Genomic DNA, 23,165 nt, shown 5'->3' with positions numbered 1-23,165 from the left:
ATCCCGTATTTCCAAATCCAGTATTAAATCCACCAGATACGGAGTATCCAGCACCATCTTGACCGGATACGGTATATCCAGTATCGCCAATTTTACCGCTCGATGTAGAATATCTCGTGTTACCTTCTCCCACGACGATCGTACCAGATGGTACCGAACCGATCTGTATACCGGGTGATCCGCTGTACGTCGGAACAGAAGATACCGCGCCTCCATATGGGGTGGATTTAGAATAACCGACACCGGCTTGGCCGGACGATCCTACATGTCCGGGAACTGTTCCAGCGCCGGAAATTGAGATACCAGGACGTCTATCGACATCTCCCGCGGTGGACCCGAAATAATTTGTTCCGTGGATACCGGCACCGGTTGTTCTAGAATAGTCCACGTTGGAGTAATCCCTTCCCGCCGTGACGGAGTATCCCGGTGAACCGCTGGTGACGTAACCACCTACTCCACCGCGAGTGGAGGATCCTGCGGTATATCCTCCATAGTTGTATTCCGTTCTGCTGTAGCCTGACCCGGATTCCGAGCAAGCTGGGACCAGCCAAGGCCACTCGCACACCAGCTTCTGCTCGTCGAATACCAAGCCGTATGGACAGCGGAACTCGAACGCCATTAATTCCGGTCCACCTGTCGATTCCAATAAAATTTGTATCGCACGGAAAAAAATGATTTGCTACTATACGGACAACCAACATTTTTTGCTACGAGAGCTAATTAATTTTGCAATAATAACAAAACCTTTTGCCGCAATAACAAAGTTCAGCAAAACTGTTTGCTATTGCAATAAAATGTTTTTCTATTATTGCAAAATTAATTAGCTCTCGCAGCAAAAAATGTTAGTTGTCCTATATTTAACAAATAAATTTGCTGTTGCAGCAAAATTTTTTTTTCCGTGCGTACATTTTGTGTAATGAATTTGAATAGAATGGATGAAATAAATATGGATATTGCAATGTGGTAAGGATTAGATAATGCGACATGTTCTGTAATTATAACGCTCTTTTCAATGAATAATGCATAAGGTCCTGTGTATGAATGCATGAATAATTCATTACGCAAGAATTGTCGCGCACCTAAATCCATGCAGGCGAAGAACCAGCGGCAATTTTGTGGATCCGCGTAATAGCCGGCTTGAGAGCACTCGAATCTCTTCGGTGCGACAGGCGCAATCTCGCTGCTACCAGGACACGGCGAGCCCTCGGGCAAGGAGCCCGGCCAGACGCAGACCTCCGTGCGCTCGTCGAACGACAGTCCGGCTGGACAGTCGAATTCGAAGACGGAATAGTCTTCTATCGCTTGATTGAATTTCACGCAACGATAGAATCTGTAAAACAAGTTATTTATTGTGTATCCGAGTTTATAATTGTGATTCTTCTGGCTTAATCAGCTTAAATGGTCATTACTGCTGTTAGCTATATGTATAATTACCTATTGCAACTCTTTGGATGGACGAAGTAGCCTTGCCGTCTGCAAACGAACTCGGTTTGCGTGCTTTCGCGCACGGCTCTAATGTGCCCCTCGGTGTCTACTACACGAACGACACGGAAGTTGGACGTTTTCGCATGGTTGGGGTACGAAAATTGCATTTGCTGAAATTTCCAACGAATTATCGTAAATATGGAAAAAGTAACTTAATAAAAACAATCTTACATACATGAAGCTCATCTTCCAACGCGTTAAGCACGGCTTGTCTCGATTTTCTCTTGAACTCCGTGAAGGAATGGTGAATTTCTTGCGCGAGTGGTTCTTCGCACTCGGTCTCCACATCGTTCTCTATATCTCGCATCGCCAATCCCGCCAAGTCCCGCAGCAACGCGTACTTCCCCTGAAATCAATTCTGTCGTACAGACTAAAAACGTCGGTTGTGCTTCGATAAAAACTAAATAAACGCTCTAAAAGACATTCTATTTAATCGCAACTAATTTTTCTGTCGTACAGAAAATAAAACATCGTTGCTTCGACAAAAGTTAAAAGAACGCAGAACGTTGTTCTATTTAATTTCGAATTTTCTTTACATAGAGTGAGTAACTGGGAAATCCGTGTGTGTACGCACCTTTATTCCGACCGAAATCTTATCTTCGAAAGCGATCCACGTTTTGTTTTGAAACGCGTACGGCGCCGTGAGATCCTCATCTCGTTCCACGGTCCATTCCCCGCTGTTTATGGTTTCGCAGAGCTACGATAAGGATCGGTTAGTTTGCGGACAGACACGCGATATTTAGCGGACACACGCGCCCGCTTTCGGCTAAACTGCTGAAATCGTAAGCGGATTCAATTCGAGAAAACACCCGTCGCACACCTGTTTACGATCGATCGGCACAGGCTCCTTCTCCGTGGTTTCCGATCTCGGGGCGTTCTCGTTCTCGTTCTTCAAAGTGAATTTGTACGCACTGGCCGGCAAGGTCATCAAGATCTTCTGCTTGGGTGCTCCTAATCCACTTATCAAGTCTACCAAGCTGTCTGTGTTCAGCATGTCGAAAAGTCCCATCAGACGCGAGGGGTGAAAGGTGACGAAGGCTCCGTCTTCGTCCGTCATGTAATCCGTTGGCAGCGTAAACAGATCGATGTATCTAATTAAGAAAAAGAATAAATAGATTAAAAAAAGAACGGAAAGAACTTATCGAACGTTTCATCAGAGAGCGGGTAATAATACGTCACGTCAGTCGGGAACGATATTTACTTTATGAGTTCCTTAATATCAAACTGCTTCGCTAAATCCCCCGATCTACTGGGCAAAGCTAGGAAAATCCTCTTGTCGTAAGATTTGCGGATCATCTCATCTTTCAGACTCTTGACAAAATTATAAAGGCGCTCTCTCGAACCCGCCGTCACGTTCATCTCCACGCCGTCCACCTTGAACAGAGGAGAAAAACTTAATACCTTCGCGATTTAACATTTGCATTTACATAATTTTGTTTTACGAGTTTATCTTAACTAACATTTCTTCAGATACTTAATTATTCATTATTTGTATATTGAAATATATATCGACTTGTACTGTAATTATTCAATTCTCAAGTCATCTTATCTTCTCGGGAGATAAGATCTCGCTTCAAGATGACAATAGAAAATACCATACCTCTTTCATAACGGCAATAATCCGAGCGATAGCTTCCTGCCGTACCATGGCGGAGTTTCTGAGCGTCATCGCGGGGTCGTATATAGAAATTACAAATTGAAGAGAAGGATGCATCTCTTTCAAGGACTTCCGCAAGTCGGAGATATCTGGAACACCATTTTACTCGTAATTAATAATTTACTTTGGGATAAGTTTAACTCCAATTTGTCGGAAATTTCGTTCAAATCTATGTCAATCATATTCCTGTCTCATTGATATTCGATAATGCTAATCTTGTCACTTCTATCACAAACTGTCTTGTTGAATCCTACACTTCTAATGGCGATGCGCAATTTCGTAATAGCTTGAATAGCCGAGTTACAGAGTTACGGTGCTTCCCTTGCTGTTGCGCTTACCGGAAACAGAGAGATTCCGCACGTCATGATTTTGATGCACCAATGTGGTACAGCTGCACACGGAGCCGGCTAAAAGCTGCGCGTCGAAGGTGGAAGTATAGCAGAGAATTTCTCTGACGGGCGACGTTTTCCTCTTCGGACATTCTGCAACAGATTAAAAAATACGCGTTTGATTTCACTTTGCTGTAAGAAGTGCGTTCGGTTGAAGAGAGCCAGAAAAGCGGAAGTCTCAACGGTTGACATCATCGGTCACAGTGCGTTATTGTGATTGTGATTATGCCAGTTTTTTTGCATAGTCACGCGAGCTCGCTATCCACTCTCTAAAAAAGAAAGAAGCAACTCGGGGAAGATGATCCACGGGAGATTAAAAAGCGGATTACACGTGTCTTATTAATATAATAGACAGTCCCGGATACATTAAAATAATAACCGTGCAATTATCGCGCGTATGATTGAGCGTATAAAGTTGCGTACGGATTGCGCGATGCTTGCGAATTCTTTGCATAAACGCTATTTCTCACATGTAAATATTACAAATGTCATTTACGCCACGTGCGGACTCGCGCATTCGTTGAATCAAAACGGGGAAAAGCGAAACGAGTTATCTCTCACCGAAGACGGACGCAAAAGGATTTATTTGAAAGCCAAAAGCGTACCGTACATTTCACGTTTCATCTTCGCCTTAATTAATTTTGATAACTCAGGCATTAATTTTGATAAATCGGAGCACGCGCACTCCATTTTATTTGTACGACCGATTTATGTTAATCCGACTTATGTCAGACTCGGAAGTACGAGAGACACAAAATCTTCGTATCACCGACATGTGATCCCGTTAAAGCGGTTTCTGAATTTCAAACGCACGCGAATGCATACGATATAAATGGCATCGTACTTGCGGATGGTCGCTTCAGTTGCACGTGGCGTAATTCAACCTTAAAGGACGCGGCGTATCCGATACGCGCCGTGTAATGCAATCGGCAGAAGATCGCTTTTCGCGTCGCATTCGTTCACATTTCGTCGATGCGTGCTATTTAATCCTTTGAATGTACCATTCAATTTTCACTTTACGGAAATTGTACGTAACGTAATCAAGAATCTATTTTTTTTTATATCGACGAATGTATTCTTTAAAATCATATAAAATTACATTATATTATTAAAGAAAGACATTTCGACGTTTATTGACATTGATTTCTGTGAAGATTTATTTGCAAATGCATATAATCGAAATGATATAAAAAATAAGACGTTTTGTTCTTCATTTGTTCCGAAGATTTATTTGCAACAAGTTTTTAATTTTCGTTGCATAGAAATGATTTATATCCAATTATCAAGAGACACGGTAGTGTAACGCGCCAAATACACGCGAAGCGAGACCGCACCGTGACTCTTTTACGCGACGCGATTTTGATTTATATCCAATTAACTTTTCTAGTTAAATTCTGCTTAACAGAAGCATCTAGGTATAAATAATTTTTATATACAATTAAAAATAAAAGCTTTTTGTAAGTAAGACTAGAAATTTCAAAAAATTTTTTAAGCGATGAGAAACAATAACATTTATTTTATATAATATATAATTTAACATAATTCTAAAATAAACTAATAAACAGATTACTAGCATGGATTAATAGCTTAATTTTACTACATTAATTAATAGATATTTTTAATTTTTATTTAAAAATAAATGATTTAATTTATTTAAAAGTTGTAATTAAATTGTTAATATATAAATTGTCAAAACGCAAAAATGTATTATTAAATTTATTTTATATAATCTCTCTTAATATAAGCAAAAAAAAAAAAACAGAAAACATTTTTTAAATAATTTAATTAAATATTGAAGAATTGCTTTAATTCTGAATAAAAAAAAAAAGTTTTCAAGAATCACACTTACTCGCTGCTCCGAGCGCTATGAGCGCGAACGATACTAAGAGAACACCACGACCCCACATTGCGTTTTCCACAGGGACCCCCGATCAGGAACACCGAAATCGCGATGGATCACAGCCGGGGTCGATGCTGAAGACGCAGGAGATCACACTCGAACTATTGAACGTCGCATATCGGCATCCCGCATGAGTTAACGAGTTAATCTTCTCTTTCTTTCTCTTTCGCACCCTTTCCGTAAAATTGGAGGAATCCGATGATCCTTCGAGTTCGAGCGCGCGTTTTACACTGAAGTATCTGGAGGACGTGTGCTCTCTTAGTAAACCCTGTCAGTCTCGACCGGATGGCTGCGAGGACCAAAGACCGAAAGGGAAGGCACCGCGAGTACAGGCCGTGGTGAGGCGAAAAAAGAGGGAGAGAGGCCGGAGGCCATCGGGATCGATGGATCGCCGGATCGCGGGTGGGGTACCCGGACTGTGTCCCAGATCGGGACACTTTCCGCGTTACGCGTAACGATGCACGTCGCGAAATAAGGTAATGCACGCACACCGCGAGTGCGAGTGCAAAGCGTCTTTCTTCTTTTTCTTTTGTCGGGCAAATTAAGCGGCTAACTATTAGAAATCGCGGATCGCGGACGGTTATGGACAGACGGTTGGTAGCAATTAGCCACTCAATTCGTCTCGTAACGAGCTGTCGTCGAGGTATCGTGGGAGTTACGCTTTGCGCGATAAGATTGATTCTCGTAACCGAATATATCTCCGGGTTGAACTCCGGCTAGCGCGGTCTCGGTGGGCGTCAAGTTTCGATAAATCGAGCATCAGGTGATCGCGTCGGAGGATCGCACCCAGCGATTATCAGAAACGCGCGCCGCGGTTGTTCGGATGGAACTACCACCGTGCGTAATACAACTCCGTTCTCCCAATGTAACACGAGAGTCGTCCAGCGGCTTGGTATCCGTGTTGCTGTATTAGCACTGACGTATGCTAATCGATGATAAATTCCTCTTAAATCCAGACGGTTGCATCATTGAATCATCGCCGTCGTATGGAAACGCTAAACTTCCATGAACTTTTATTTTTATCAGTATTTGATCCCTTTAAAGAGAAAACAGCCTGCAAATAAAGCTTGACATTTCAGGGCCATAGGGCGAATCTTTTTATAATTTTCCTATATATATTGGAGTAGAAAGATTTTTAATACGACTTAATGAGATACTTAATAAGACCTTTGTCAAGGCTATCTTTTTTTCCAGAAACCCATTCAATGTATACTGTTTATCTTTAAGAAAATTGTCATTTAATAGTTTCGCATCATCTGAGAAACTTGTAACAAAGAAGATCGAATGTCAGTTGATTTTGAAACTGATGTATGATCTGAAGTCCAGGTCGGCGAACGAAATCGAAAGGACCACCGAATGAATCGACAATAAGCCTGATTTGCCGATATGCCGTTTCTGCGTATTGCGTCATTTTTGTCAGTGAGCGAAGCTACTATTACGAAGGCATTATTACGATAAAGATAATAAATTACTTTAATTCAAAGAGAGAAAGAGAAAAAGAGAGAGAGAGAAAGAGAGACACACTCGACGCTGTAACAACGCGCTTCTGCTTTAATGCTTTCATTGTTATCTATGTTGTTGATCACATTTTCCACACTTTATTTCTTCGATTCTAAGTATTCGCCTTGACTCGCGTAATAAGAAAAGAGAAAGATTTAGAATACCTTAAATCTTTTTGCAGTAAAAAGATTATTATCTATATAAAAGTCCACTTAAAATTACATGACAAATAAATAAAATGTTTATTGCTACTCATCGCTCATTGGTTGCATATAGAATTTTATTTGTAAAAAATGTTTTGTTTTTAATCGCGCATAAAAGTCATTTATACCAAGACATTCCTACTAAATAAAAATCAGAGAGAAATGTCTAGATATTAATAATTTTTTATGCACGACGGGAAATGGAGACCTTTTTGCAAATAAATCTTCGGGACCAGTGAAGAACGAGACGTCTTATTTTTCATATATAACTTAGAATTAAGTAGAAGCTTAATGTATAAAGTCCGGATGTAAATGATTTATAACATTGTGAATTAAAGGGTTTACATAATCGGAAAAGCAGCTATCTCATTACAAGAATCATCCATGACTAATTTATTCATCGCGAATTACCAAGCGGATCGATTATTTTTCCTGAAAGATCTATTTTTAACCGTCGCCACAAGGAAAAGATTTTTATAAATTTGGTAATATATTATCGATAGGTATGCCTTTAATAGATCGTAATTTATGATAAAAATTGCTTTCAATTTTTTTCGCAACAATCTTAAACATTATTTGACTGTTTTGCAACGTATTGCAAACCCTTTCTGCGACGTACAATCGTTTTGCGAGCGCAAGAAGCTGAACCGGTGACACACGTGGGAAACAATGAAGTGATAATGAAGCGATACGTAATTCGGATTCGCTGCGGGCGATCTGGTGCGATCGTAATGGCTCACGTATATCCCGCTTTTGCGCGATGAGGGAAAGGTACCTCTCTCGGAAAATTACGAGTCGCTCGTAAAAAAGGCAGCGGTCACTTGAAAAGGAGACACACTTGCGTCCTAGTAGGCGTGCGGAGAGGCCTTTTACAAAGCGCGATCGTTGCACGCTGACGGCTCCAGAATATGACGCGTGTGCGTTCCTCTGCATTCGCGCATGAGATCGGGGGTACTTCTGCGGTAAACTCATACTAAAGAGTCCGTGCATTTCGCCAAATCCGGCGTGGTGCGTCACGCCGACATGTAACAAGAAATTCATTTAAAAAAAAATAAACGCAGTACAACAGTATAATATTGTCTGGCAATATTATATTCCATAAGGTTTTTTGTTTACACGCAAATTATTCTTAATATATTCAATGATTCTTATGATTCTTATCGAATGAGAGTGATTTGTCACCCAGCAGGAACTTTTTGAAGTAATTGAATTTAATAAATAACGATAGGAAGGTACTTATATTGAACTAGTTTTTTAAGTAAGTGGTCTGCCACCCTCCGGCCGTGAATTCTTTCCGGTCTGTGATAGTTGGTCTCTATCATCACTACCGGATCCAAAGGACAATTGAATCACACGATTCGTGAGAAGATTCGTAATCACGTGATTTAAACGCGCCTAAATCTCTGTGTCAACGACAGACGCCAAAATTCTCTGGGAAAGAAATAAGTATAGGATAGTAAGGTCAAGATTAAAATAACCGTAATTAAAAGAGCGTCGAGCGAATGTTTGTTCCTGAATTGCGAAGGATGTTCTTAGAGAGAAACGGACATGAGAGGGGTTTGATCAGTTAGAGAAGGAAGAAAGTGTAAACAAATAATCGTGCTTTATCTAATTTGAGGCATGATTTTTTGTTTACATTTTCTTTCTATTAAGTTTTTACGGTTTTATTTGTGATAAAAGAGTAAGAAAAGGGCCCGGATGAAGCCTGCGTCTATTGCACTCCGCACCTTACACAACTTAGAGGAGAGTCATATGTTATAAAATCATATTGGAGAGTGAAAAAGCGCACGACGTTTAAGTTATAAATAAATAATAATTACATCTGCGTGAGAGGACAGAAACGAGCGAGGACCGTATTTCATGGGGGGGCAATATATCTTTGCCTCCGTTTACGTAAGCGACTTTATGGCGCTTTGGCGAAGCCCGAGGGTACAAACTACAACCGCGGGCGTGGTTCTTTTGCCGCGACAAGTGACTGCTATCGATGCGGTGGAGATATCGATCGATTTACAACTGTCGGCGAGAACAAACCTCGCGATTCCTTCGTCGGAGGGATCGCCTTGGTAAGCAACCTGTTGTGAAAACGCGACTTATTATATTAACGACAACGGTTTACACTATATTCCGTCTTCGCTTCATTTCGCTTCGCATCGACATGGATTCCTCTGAAATTCCATGCAAGAGAATTGTAGGAGCTCCTTGTACCACAAATGGTACAAAAACACGTACAAAAACCCACGTTCCCGTATAGTACGGCATTCTTTTTGCAGCACGAGAAGAATGTGTAAAATTTCAAGTTTCAAAGCATCGCGTCTATTTTAGCTTGTCTGAAGGTAACGCGATACAATAAAAAGCTGGAAAAAATCGCATTGTCTTTTAAACTTTCAATTGCGAACTGAGCTTTGAAACTCTTCGATTCCATATCAGGTTATTTTTATTTATTCTGAATTTTAGTACTCATGAACGAGTAAAATCGTATTTAAAACAGTTTTTAATGCGTTTCACGCAACGATTGCTCAACGGGAGTCCGTTAATTAGCGTCACGTGTGTTTTGCAACGAGAAGCAAAATAGTACTTATTTATAAAAAGGATTTCCCGGTGACTATATGAATTTCTTCGACCTCGACTTTTACCATCCGGAAGTCATTCTTCTCCGCGTTGTTGTTGTTGAAGTAATCGCGCGACAATTTTGTGAATTTTATTGGCCTTCGAGCGAGTACACCGTTATGCGAAACCACCTTCCTCATATCACACGAGCCTCATATCCCGCACCGCGCTTCTGATCTTTTTTGTCAAAGTGCTGATTACCTGAGGACAGAAGATAAGAAATCACAGATGGAAGAAAAGAAAAGCAAAAAGAACTTATATATATATATATATATATATATCTTATATCTGTGTTTATATCTCTCTTACTTTAGACATCTAGGATAATTAAAATTCTAATTTCGCGTGTAACAGACTGTCACGATAAATACACTGGAGATTTAATCCGATCTACCATTTTCATAACTAAGTGGATATTAATGCCGTATTGGCATAATCGTGTGTTCGACGTTCGACAGAATGCCGTACGGGCAGTTATCACGTTGCGGTGGATTACGAATCAGCGAGGCACGCGGTAGATTATCGCATCGGGAGGATTCCTGCCACGCGACGTCATTAACGAAGTCCGGCAGGAATCCTTCGCGGCTTGCCCCGGGGGTCATATGTCTCGCGCGATTACGCGTCTCCGCGGAGACTATAGTAGGAAATAATAATCCATATAATTGACGGATCACGCGGGAGAGACGAGAGGCCCGTCGCGCTCTTTTTGCGGAGCACACGTCCACGCACGCGTCCGCTTTCTCCAGAATTACGTCACACCGGGGCACCCCGTTTCTTTCGTCCGGTTACGGGACCAGACACGCCCGAGCCCGATGCAGTCGCGTGCAAATTCGCCGAAATTCTTTCCGTCTTCGGTCTCCGCATCGAGTACTCAAGTATTCAAGTATTTGAGTACTCAGATACTAAATTATTTATGTATTCAGGTACTTCGTTACTCGAGTACTGCAGCACTGCAAATCCAAGTGTGTTGTTTTTACACGCATAAACGTCTAAAAATAACACGTTAGACTGAAGCGCTTTTTACATGTTTCTTTATGTGTTAAATTACATCTACATCGTTTAATTGCGTATTAAATTAAAAAGTTAATACGTTCAATCGCGTGTTAAATGACATGATTTAAAACGGCTAGAAATGTATAAGAAGAGCTTAAACTAAAATAACACACTTGGATTTGCATTGAGTGCATTTGCATGGTAAGGTGCTTAGTAAGATGCTACCTAAGCATATTTGTGTATCTCAGTTCTCTTTCACATGTTGTTAAAGATATAATGAAGTGTTGTTAAAGATATAATAGTAATTATCTTTTGCGACTTTAACGGAACGTATGTATCCATACTGCTATGAATAGCATTATGCTAATAATAAGGGCTAATAAATATTTCATATAATGGGACATGCTTATTCCATAAGTGTTAATGTTCCATTAGCATTGCGATATTTCTTAAAAGACGTATGTACTTTTCTAGAGAAAAATTATGCGCAATCTTTTATGTCAAGTCTTCGTGCGCAAAACTCTGTCGTAACAGGCTACGTTCGATGACTCGTACGACCTGTTCCTTTCGTGAGTCAGTTCGATCTATGGGTTCGATTTTTCGACCGATTTTGTGACGAAGCTCCGGGCAACGTTTACGTCGGCTTCGTTATGTCGGAACGCTCGAAGGAAATCGCCGCTCTATGGCATATGCCAAATAAAGAAATATTGACACTGCGAGGAAATTACTTTTCCGAATCTCTTATTAAATTTTTTAACAAATAATTAATTTTTTCTTTAAAAAGAGTGAGAAACGGCGTAAAGTTTTTTTAGAAAACACATTTGTCTATTTCTTGTTTGTATAGTGAATGAGAAACACTTAGAGCATGAAAACGATGAATCTGATAATTTAAGAATTAACATCCTTAAGTATACATATATATTTATGGAAAATGAGTAGCAGTAGCGCGTTGTTTAAAGGCGGGGGTGTAACGCATAGTGTAGCCTCAGGGAAATTGGAGCGAACCATTACTTTCGCCACCATCGCCCGCGGCGCGTCGTCGGTTGGTCAGTTGAGTAATGTTGGAACAACGGAATAGCGTTGCTAAAAAATTGCTATTAAATGTGAAATATTAATTAAATATAATAATGTAATTAGGTCAACTTTTTAATAAAAATCCGATTTATCTTTATAATTTCAATCACGATTTATTAAATTATTATAATTATATTAAACTAAATTATTATAATTTATAAAAAATCTATTCTAACGCATTCACGTCTTTTTCAAATTCTGTTAACATAATAAAATTTTATTTATAATATCTTTTGTAACCTTTTTAATTCTCGCTGAAAAATTCTGTTACTAATGATTACTCTAAAAGATGACTATAAATGAATCTGATGCAGCTTTTTAATGTAAAACGTAAAATCGCAATGCGATTTCAAATGGCTCTGAAATTTTAACATGTCCTAGTTTCGCTAACCCAATCAATCCACTTCTCGGTCTGCGTTTGACAAATTCACAAGGTCGTCTTCTTTACTTTCATAGACGACCTTCGGAAGATAACTCAGACGCGTGATAAATCCGTTGCACACGTTTTTATAAGCATACAATGAACTTTATTTTATTGCAGATTTAAGATATATGAAGGGATGAAATCGCCCCGCATCTCTCAGGTTTTAAAGCGCATGATTTAAAATAAGCGATCGGCTCTAAAAATTTCAACAATCAAAATATAAGTTATTCATTTTTTAAAAGTATAGAAATAAACAGTCGAAACAAATAAACTTGACAAAATAACAACTCTGATGTAGTTTCATCAATTATCTTGTTATGGGAAAATTAGTTTTAAACTGGTCGAAGAACTTATAAGTGAAAGGTTTAGTAACAGTTCTGAAACTGTCTATACAGGGTGATCCGGACTTATCGTATTTTTCTTCTTCAAAAAAATTTTTTTTAAACAAATCCGAAGTTAATTTTTCTTCTCAATAAACATGCGTTAAGTTGAAGTTATAAATAACAAAAAATTTTTAACTTTTTTTTAAAATAAAATTTTAAGCAAAAATTATCTTTGAGACTTGATTATAAGACATTTGATGTTAAAACGTTAGAAATTGTTTAAAAAAAATAATTCACACACACAACACACACAAAAAATTAGGGAAAAATCTATAGAATCAAACAAAGCGCATTGGACCACCTTATATATAACGCACATTTCTCACAATCAGTAGAAACCTTTTTCTCTCGGAAGAGAACAAGACTTCCTGCTCCCTTTTGTTTTTTATTTGCTTTATTTTAAGATAAAGTTAATCCGTGGATCTCCGGCTAGACTACATTTTTTTTCACTTCGAGACACAATGACAGTGTAACATACAGTTTCACCTACATTATCTGCGATCCAATTTGGCAGAGAGAGAGAGAAAGAGAGAGAGAGAGATAGCGTGATTTTTCAATTAGAATCCCGCTCACCCGAGTTTCTCTTCTGCAATGGCGATTGTTGTCAGTTTGTCGTTGCGTATGTCATGAATAACATTATGTACAATTCAGGGAACAATGTCGCCGACCTTCCCGAGTGATTTACCTTGCGAGGGCATCCCACGTAAGACTCGACGACACCTTTAATGGACGATGAAAGTAAATCCCCGTTTAGGACATTCGTTCCGATGTGCCGCTAATCGACAAACGCATCGTTAGTAAACGCGCTCGAGTTCGGCGAGGAGAGCACGTGGTGTCGAAACTTGCACTGGCCCACCTACAACTGATTAATCGTGTCAAGGACCCATCGCGCCCATAATTCTCTTTTCACCTCGTATAATGTTCTTTTAACCCTGCGAAGGTTCCTGTTCAGATAACCAATTATAATATATTGATATAATAAAATTTAATTTATTATTCAAATATATAATATTTATCTGTTTTACATTCGTTTTCAATTAATTTGAAAAGAAAATTATTTAATAGGAATTGACAATGTAATAGCTACATTTAATAAAATATAAACATAAAAATTGCAAAGTATATAGTTTTATATTGATTGTAACAATTTTGCTACGAGAGAGTGAAATATTACTTTCGTGAAATAGCAATTACTAATATTTTTAAAAATAAAAGCTGATTTTTATAATAAAATTTTTCTAACAAAATTATCCATACACATAATATATATTTTTAAATAATCTCCTTTTATAATTTAATCAATATTTAATTTACAAAAATAGTTTACTTCTAATTTTTACATAAAATCCAATGATTTTAATCCTGCTAATAAAATATATTTAATAATATCAATTACTACATAGTAGTTTACACATCAAGTCTTTACTATCCAGAGCATCTATATATCTTTTATCTAAAAGACATCAGGGCATGCTGTCTGGGTACCGATTGCTGGTAACCACAGTAATAGCTTTAGCAGCAACACACAATTGTTCTGTCTTGCATTGAGTAGGGAGCGTTCTAATATAGTTACCGATTTTATTAATTTTAAACTTGGGAATGTAAATATTATAAAACAATTAATAAAGGTATTAGTATTATGAAAGGTTCTGTTCTAATTAACTAAATAATATTTTTGAATATCGATCAAATAAAATAGAATTGTTTGAAAAATATACAATATAAAAATAAAGAGTATTTAATAAATATATAGTTTGAATAACAAAATTTGTCAAATAAAGAACAAGTTATTCTTTTATTTTAAATATTTTCTACATTATACAACAAACTATGACAAACAGGAAGTAGTTCTATTTAATAATAAAGAAAAATTTTTGTCTTTGGCTTTGTCTAAAACAATGGCAGATGCTTTTAATTGTAAAAAAGATACAAATCAAATGATATCTTTGTCCTTTCTCTGAATTTTTTCGCCTTTTTAACATCATGATGGATTTTAGGACTCTGGGGGCCCTAAACGTAATAATTTGATTCGAGGGTTCCTACAATACCGAAGGTCCTAGTTCTTACTTCGCCGAATGGAAAATTACGACAATCTCGTAACTCGTGCAATAATACTCAGAAATCTTGTACGTCACTTTTTTATTTTTTACGATGTGATATCTTTGCTGAAATTGCGTTTCGGACAAATAATCGACTTTATAAATACGATTCAAAACAAAAGCGCATGATAATTCGTGCGCAGGCGCAAAAATTTAGAGCCGACGACACGAAGAGCACTGTGTGGCGCCTGGCGGCCTTAGTTTCTCTGTAGTGGCCGGTTCGAGAAGAGCTGCCACGAGGCGAAGACCATCCCGCCTTCCCACACGCGTCTGCGACTCCCAAATTAATCAGCTGATCGCTAATTCGACTCGCCATGTCGTATTGCACGCGAGTTCTTCGCGCACAGGTAAAAAGGGAAAAACGAAACGGAGCCGAAAAATCTCTGTCGCAAGGGCGCTCCGTGTCTCTTTCCTCCCTCTCCCTCGGGTGGAGGTCAACCAATTGACCTCTATTACTCGACGGAGCTCCCTTTACATTATAATCGCAATTTTCCTCAAAACTGTGCCGTGAGTGGGTAACATTTTCACTACTTGAGATGTTTACTACGCGTCCCACTGCTCCGATTTTCTGGAGCGAAGTGAGGGATCGATCGTGAAAGGGGAAGGGGAAGGGCACAACGTGGACGTGTCAGTGTTAAAAGAATGAATGTACGCAAGTATAGAACGTACGTTGAGCCACATGAATCTCGGGGAAAAAAAATGGACAATATACGCAGGATGTAACGCATAAGAGCGTTACGTAATGCCAAACTGCATGTATATATCGCGGTCATTTTTCGGGGGCGTTAGGTTAAAATCTGCTCATCATGGCGCAGGTGTTCGACGAGTGCGCGGAATTTAAGCTTGAATTTAAACGTTGGACATTGTATGGGGAGGGGGGAATAACATGGATAATATAGAGAATTATTAAAAGAACGCACATTTCGTTGTGCATTCACACGGATTGTACTTGTTTGTTTGTAATTCTTATCGCCGACGCATTGAGCGTTATCGGCGTAAATAGATTTTATCTGAACGCATTTGTGACAACGTGTATATCCACGGATAAATACTGCAAGTGTGATGAGCGTGTCACGTATCTTAGACCTAATTACGTAATTGAGATCGCACACAGAAATAAACGCGTATTGCGCAGCATATATTGCAAATTGGCTGACACCAGCCAATGTCATTGTTTCTGGTCTACGCACACACGTCTTTTGGACAATTAGAAGATCAACAGAGTGATTTAATTACCTTGCAGAGACTGTCCGCTTTAGCGGCGGATGTACAGCAACGATGCTTCAGCGCGAGTCCGTTGAGCTTCGCCGCGGCGAAGGTGGCGATGTCCAAATTCGATTCGACCAGCTACCTGCCCTACGACAAGCTGGACGAAAATCTTAAAGTAGTTAAGAAGAGGTAAGAACAAAGTTCTCGTTTGCATTATTTATGACAAAGTAATTCGAGATGGTCCCAAAGTAGTTAAATATATAATATTCATGAATGAGAGAATTATTATTTATATTTCAAAAGGCCTCCTGTGTTTTTCCTTCACGCTACGTCAAGTAATTATAAACTGGTCAAAGTCTCTTTCAAATGTGAATATTATAGTCTTGATTTATTTATTCAAGAGAATTTCTGATGCTCCAATTCGATGCAAGCTATCTAGAAATAATAATCCATCTTCTAAAATGACTTTTCAGATTGAATCGGCCGCTAACTCTGTCCGAGAAAGTTCTATATTCCCATCTCGATGAACCTGACAAGCAAGATATCGTTCGCGGCACCAGCTACCTGCGATTGCGGCCGGATCGTGTCGCCATGCAGGACGCGACTGCTCAAATGGCAATGTTGCAGTTCATCAGTTCCGGTAAAATAGTCTTAATCATCAAGTCGAGTCTTCTTGATTATATCGCGATGTCAAATAGATAATTCTTTCTTTCAGGTCTACCGAAAGTCGCGGTACCTTCCACCATCCACTGCGATCACTTGATCGAGGCGCAGACCGGCGGTACGGAGGATCTGAAACGCGCCAAGGACATCAACAAGGAAGTCTACAACTTCCTGAAGACCGCGGGCGCTAAATACGGCGTTGGCTTCTGGAACCCCGGTTCCGGCATCATCCACCAGATCATCCTCGAGAATTACGCCTTCCCCGGTCTACTGATGATCGGTACCGACTCGCACACCCCGAACGGAGGCGGTCTAGGTTGTCTGTGCATCGGTGTCGGCGGTGCCGACGCCGTTGACGTCATGGCGAACATCCCGTGGGAGCTCAAGTGCCCTAAGGTCATTGGCGTGAAGCTCACGGGCGAACTAAAGGGTTGGACCAGTCCCAAGGACATCATCCTGAAGGTGGCCGGTATCCTCACTGTCAAGGGCGGTACCGGCGCCATCGTCGAGTACTTCGGACCGGGCGTCGACAGCATCAGCTGCACCGGAATGGCCACCATTTGCAACATGGGTGCTGAAATTGGCGCGACCACCTCGATCTTTCCATACAACTACAGAATGCAGGATTATCTGAAGGCGACCGGGCGCTCGGAAATCGCTGGAGCCGCCGATCAACATAAGGAGAGTCTGCTGACGGCCGACTCTAATGCCAAATATGATCAGATCATCGAGTTGGACCTGTCGACTCTGGAGCCGCACGTGAACGGACCATTCACGCCGGACTTGGCACACCCGATCTCTAAATTGGGTAATTAAACTACACGGGCGAAGTTTTACTTATTTTATTTCTATCTCTACGAAGATATCTATTTTTGCGATCGTTACAGGCGAAGCCGCTAAGAAGAACGACTGGCCAAACGAGATCAAGGTCGGCCTGATCGGTTCTTGTACCAATAGCTCCTACGAGGACATGGGTCGATGCGCAAATATCGCCAAGCAAGCTCTGAAACACGGCTTGAAAGCAAAATCCGCGTTTAACGTCACGCCTGGATCTGAACAAATTCGCGCGACAATCGAACGCGATGGAATCGTAAGTTTTAATTATATTTCTTTTAATGAATATTTTCACAAGAAATATTATTATAATATTTTGTATTCAATGTAAGTGTTAATTTCTTCTAAATGTAGAATGTATCATTTATACCAATGCGATATTTTTCTTACATTACATACAATATTACCTCAAAACTTCTTAAATTGTTTTTTACAAAAAATTATTCGTAATTATCCATCAACAAAATACATTTATTTTATAAAAAGTTGAAAATATAATAAAAAGAAAAGCGCGAAAGAGACTATCCATTAACGAAATAAATTTATTCAATAAAAATGTCGAATTGTTTACATTATATAACTTGTTTATACGATGACACTTTAATTTATTCTAGGCACAAACACTTCGTGAATTCGGCGGTACAGTGTTAGCCAACGCCTGCGGTCCTTGCATCGGTCAATGGGATCGCCAAGACATCAAGAAGGGAGACAAGAACACGATCGTCACGTCGTACAATCGTAACTTCACGGGTCGGAACGATGCCAATCCAGCGACACACGCGTTCGTCACAAGTCCCGAGCTCGTTACTGCTCTTTCCATCGCTGGTAAACTTGACTTCAATCCGCTGAAAGACAAATTAAAGGGCAAAGATGGAAAGGAGTTCCTCCTGGACAATCCGTACGGTTAGTCGATAATGTTTTTCACATGATTGTGCAGCAAAAAGTAATAAGATGATTTATGATACGTATACAAACGTATATGTTACTAAGTGTATTTATATGTTTATATAGGTGACGAGTTACCTAATCGCGGTTTCGATCCCGGTATGGACACTTACGACTCACCACCATCAGACGGTAGCAAAGTTAGGGTCGACGTGGATCCCAAGAGTCAAAGATTACAGTTACTGGAGCCCTTCGACAAGTGGGACGGCAAGGATTTGGAGGATCTAACGATCTTGATTAAAGTCAAAGGCAAGTGTACCACAGACCACATCTCCGCGGCTGGCCCGTGGCTCAAGTATCGTGGACATCTCGACAATATTTCCAACAATATGTTCATTGGGTAAGCATCGCTACCTGAAATAATGACTAAAACAGCCAAACATTAGTAAGAAACATTACTGAAAGATTAGAGAAAAAATTAAATTTTAAACATGTATATTGAAATTAAATTTTTTAATATATGTAAATTAATTTTTCAAAATTCATATTCATAGTAATAATGTGATAATGTCTCAATGATAATAAATCAACCGCATTTGTCATAATATTTTTTTAGCGCCGTCAATTCTGAAAATAGCGAGATGAACAAGATCAGGAATCAACTGACGAATGAATGGGGTGCCGTCCCTGACGTTGCACGTGATTACAAGAAGAAGGGCGTAAAATGGGTTGCGGTGGGTGATGAAAATTACGGCGAAGGTTCCTCCAGGGAGCACGCTGCCTTGGAACCGCGTCATCTTGGCGGCCGCGCTATCATCGTTAAGAGTTTCGCTCGTATACACGAAACGAATTTGAAGAAGCAAGGTCTCTTGCCCTTGACATTCGCCGATCCTGCTGATTACGATAAAATTCAGCCTAACGACAAGATCAGCCTTCTCGGATTGAAGGATCTGGCACCTGGCAAGGTTTGTAAAGTATATTTTGCTTGTAGAGCGAAAATATGTTAAACAAACAAATCCAAACTGAAGGAAATACGATACTGTGTATTATTGTACATTTTAATCTTCTTACTTTTAATATTCGGCGTATACAAATTTCGATTACTCAACTTATCTTTTTTTACGTTTGATATGACTCTTTCAGCCGGTCAAAGCGCAAATCAAACACAAGGACGGCAAAGTGGACACCATCAGTCTGAATCATACAATGAACGAGCAGCAGATCGGTTGGTTCAAAGCCGGTTCCGCGTTGAATCGCATGAAGGAAATATCGAGTGGCGGACGATAAGCTAAATCGCCGATTGGATATCCATTCGATCGGGGTCACCGATTGTCATATAGCGCGTAAACGCATTTGCGGAAATGGGAAAGAAGAACATGCCGAATGTGGGCGAAGCCGATCACGGTAGCGCAATCGTCATCGTGTCTTTGTCCTCTCGGATAATAAGTGATTGATACGATACGGTGTCTAGCCAGTAGTTCAAACAACGCAAACGTCTAAAATATATAAAAGTACTTAAGATGTACTTCTAAAAAACCTTGGATATACCTTCCTAGGTATATTTTAGATGTGTCGTGTCGTTAGACAAGCTTAGTTCATCGTTGCCTTTTCCCTCACTTTTGCTCGACAATACTAATCGCTTACATGACGCGAAGAAGACGTGCGCTCGTAAAGTTAAAAACTCTGACGGACAGAGCCTTATTCCGCACCAATGCGTAGTCACGGTCGCGTATCGGCCGACGCGCTCATTTCGGAAATCGTGAACAGCTCGAAGGCGTTGCTACACATGTACATACAACACCAGCGAGGAAGCGCCATCGTCATTTTCTAGTTGTTAACTCATTTTAGAAGAATGTACTGTTTCGACGAAAGCCAAATAAACTATTAGCGCAACGAGTGGCGCATCCTTAATTGACCTTAATTAGTTCCCCCGCTTCAAGTGTTCTCTTGGAGATAAGCTGAACTGTTTGAATAACTGATTTAAGACGTATTTTGGAAATAGTATCGTAAAAGAATATTAGCTCTTGGAGTGATTCTTCTTTTAAACCGGTTTTTCTGATAAAATACCGGCCATTCTTTTACAGACTTAACCAGTATTGCAGTACACTTCAGTATTCTTATCTAGGTTCTGTTTATATTTTATTTGATTCATGTTCTGTTCTGCGATCTGTCTATTTTCTTGTTCCACTTACTTGTTTACTGTGTTTCTGTTTTACGACTTATCCATCTTGTGCTCTGAACATCTTGTTTTTATCAGCTACATCACTGAAGCAGCTGTGCGGTGTCTTTCTTTTGCGTGTACGTTTCTTTCATTCAGCTTTTGTACAATTATTCATATTATAAGATAATCTTATATTATGTACGCACTAAAGTTATTATTATTATTATAATTAAAAATATCGGTTAAGCTAAAAATGATCGCTTTAATCTGGAATAAATACTGATTCTCCAAATATTTAAAGAAATTTACAGGAAAAAGAGAAAGCATCCTTTAAAAAATGTTTCGCACAGGTGTTAATTGTTTTATACGAGTTGTAACGTAATATTTTGAAGTATTGAGAAAGATAAAATGCAATTTTTTTTACGATTTTTTATTCAGGTAAGATTATATGTATTACAATGCCATGCGTTGGATCGAAGATTCTCGTTCACGTTGGCGAGAACTGAGCCTGAACTTACATAAGACGAATTTTCGTTTAATACGCAGAATGTTTCTTTCTTAAAATAATCATAACTAAATAATTTGATATGTCCTAATATCAAGAATAAAGAAATTAATTTCGCAGGACAAATTTAAAATTTCTAAAAAAAGAAATAGAAATTGGGATACCAATTAATAATTGAGAAAGACGAGATAGAAGTAAGTTCTAATTTTAGAAGTAAGCCGGACGATTTCGGAATGAAATTATAAGAAGCTATTTCTATTTTTAAGATTGCAAGACGGATAGCGCAATAAAAGATCTAATATTATTTAAAGATATAATACTATATAAGGCAATAATGCGCAGTAGGTCGCATAAAAGTTATTGGAAGTCGTAAATTTTTTAAAAAAGACAATTTACGATTGGCTATTTCGGATATTGCTCCAAACATAAGAAATTATTGATTCCATGGAAGCACATCTATCTTATTAAACAAAATGAAAATTTATTTGCATCAAATAATTCTTAATTAAGAAATCTTTGAATTGGCTTTACAGAATTGTAAAATTCTTTTACAGAATTAAAGTACGCATAAAAATCTAGTTCGCGACACACGATTTCATATCGGGAACAAAAAAAAAATTGAAAATTTTACTAATTTGGGCACATACAGTTGTCATCTGACGACAATAACAAAAATACTGCAGTTTATATTAAAATAAAACAATGTCCGGTAACTACTGCCACTATAGGATCTCCTTAATATACAATTTATTTTAACTATAAATATAAAAACTATAATATGTGTATTTTTGAATGTAAAAATGTTATAAAATTTTATGTATACATAAACTAAACGACTAATTTTTAATTTGAAGTCGAAAGCTCTGACAATAAATATTCTCAGATAATTGGTAGCGGGCTAATTAAGAGTTCGTTGTCGGCGCAGTAAGTAGTGCGCACATTGTTCTTCTTTGTTTGAAATGTATTGAACGTTTCGGTTCTAGTTTTGGACCATCTTCAGCAACTATCAATGTGATCAAATTAAATTTCAGAATTTCGGTGTAAACTCGAAATACGATCAAAATTACAATCCGAACGATTAAAATTTTAGATGAGGTATGCATAGTAGTACATTGCAGTGGTCAAGTGTACCAATGGTATAATAATTTTTAAAATTATAATTATATCCTTTACTTATAAAAATGGTAAAGAAATTAATGGGTTCCGTCCGCACTACTATTATAAGGCATTATTTATTAGACAATTATCTCGAAGGAATTCGAGAATACTAGTAATTAATCTACATTACGTTTTATATGGTAGCAACACGTAACATAACGCACGCAACGATGTATTACCACAATACACATGCGTCATTTCCATGGTAACAACTTGCAGCTCGACCATAAACAGAGGGTTAAGTCTCAGCTGTTCCGCAAATCGCGATTTATTTGAGTATCGTCGGTCGTAGGCTCGAAATAGAGAACGAAGTTCATTTTTTGTTTTCGACGATAGTATGTCAGTGGAAGGACAATTTTTCCTCGCCGTTACCGGCTCCATCGAGCACGCAGAGTTCTACGATGTCAATAACGCTTATTGCAAATATAGCTTTCATTTCGGGCCAGAGTGGAGCGTCGTTGCGGTAAGCCCTCGGTCTAATAAAAGAAACTCGAAAGAAACAACGAAATTACATCATAATTGCCACAAAGGTATCGCTAGCACGTTCCAGCCCCATATATTGGATTACGTGATAAAAAAAGAAAGAACTTCATACAATCTCATCCTTTCATGCTCAAAATATAAAATATATTTCTGACCGATTACGGCGTTTTCTCCCTTTGATTGTATATCTTACACGGTCGTATAATCTCATACTTATTGTTTATATTTTTTTAAATTGATAAAATCCTCAATTCATTTTATTTTAATAGAATTTATTTATTTCTGCTTTAGCTATTGATGGGCGTAAATTGATTATTCTATGACTTTTTTCTGAGTTTAATTGTAATTAATAAAAGACCAATAGATTATGCACAGAATATAATTTTATCCTACAATGTAATCATATTACATGCATTAGTGTGATTCATTAATGATAAATTGTTTTACATAACGTGCAGCTTTGGTAAATTTAATTAATTATAAATAATACAATTAAATAATACGATTAAATAATACGATTAAATAATACGATTAAATAATACGATTAAATAAT

At 38.6% G+C, this 23,165-nt stretch overlaps 3 protein-coding genes across 4 annotated transcripts in view; 2 read left to right on the top strand and 1 right to left on the bottom strand.

The window, feature by feature from the left end:
- LOC112468525 overlaps window positions 1–6,227 on the bottom strand; it is a 14,719-nt gene extending 8,492 nt beyond the window's left edge. Inside the window, 10 exon segments of the mRNA XM_025037747.1 lie at window positions 1–633; window positions 1,080–1,330; window positions 1,435–1,595; window positions 1,661–1,831; window positions 2,060–2,182; window positions 2,306–2,576; window positions 2,687–2,859; window positions 3,086–3,231; window positions 3,481–3,624; window positions 5,381–6,227. The exon segment at window positions 1–633 is cut by the window's left edge and continues 13 nt beyond it. Of these exon segments, the coding sequence (XP_024893515.1) occupies window positions 1–633; window positions 1,080–1,330; window positions 1,435–1,595; window positions 1,661–1,831; window positions 2,060–2,182; window positions 2,306–2,576; window positions 2,687–2,859; window positions 3,086–3,231; window positions 3,481–3,624; window positions 5,381–5,438 (2,131 nt within the window). The 5' untranslated portion in view covers window positions 5,439–6,227.
- Window positions 6,228–14,910: 8,683 nt separating this feature from the next.
- Window positions 14,911–20,216, top strand: LOC112468433 (aconitate hydratase, mitochondrial-like). The gene is made up of 9 exons (XM_025037599.1): window positions 14,911–15,061; window positions 15,958–16,112; window positions 16,397–16,563; window positions 16,639–17,394; window positions 17,474–17,676; window positions 18,035–18,323; window positions 18,432–18,705; window positions 18,922–19,270; window positions 19,449–20,216. The coding sequence occupies exons 1-9, from the start codon at window positions 15,029–15,031 to the stop codon at window positions 19,590–19,592; spliced, it is 2,370 nt and encodes a 789-aa protein (XP_024893367.1). The 5' UTR covers window positions 14,911–15,028; the 3' UTR covers window positions 19,593–20,216.
- A 1,951-nt stretch (window positions 20,217–22,167) lies between these two features.
- LOC112468575 (B9 domain-containing protein 1-like) overlaps window positions 22,168–23,165 on the top strand; it is a 4,563-nt gene continuing 3,565 nt past the window's right edge. For both annotated transcript variants that reach the window (XM_025037812.1, XM_025037817.1), the window contains exon 1: window positions 22,168–22,592. In XM_025037812.1, the coding sequence (XP_024893580.1) occupies window positions 22,467–22,592 (126 nt within the window). In that variant the 5' untranslated portion in view covers window positions 22,168–22,466. The remainder of the gene's footprint in view (window positions 22,593–23,165) is intronic.

The sequence above is a fragment of the Temnothorax curvispinosus genome, unplaced genomic scaffold (genome assembly GCF_003070985.1).
Source record: "Temnothorax curvispinosus isolate PA1 unplaced genomic scaffold, ASM307098v1 QBEX01001787.1, whole genome shotgun sequence".
Taxonomy (NCBI): Eukaryota; Metazoa; Arthropoda; class Insecta; order Hymenoptera; family Formicidae; genus Temnothorax; species Temnothorax curvispinosus.
Note: the sequence above shows the minus strand (reverse complement) of the source record. Positions and strands in the feature narration are given on the sequence as shown.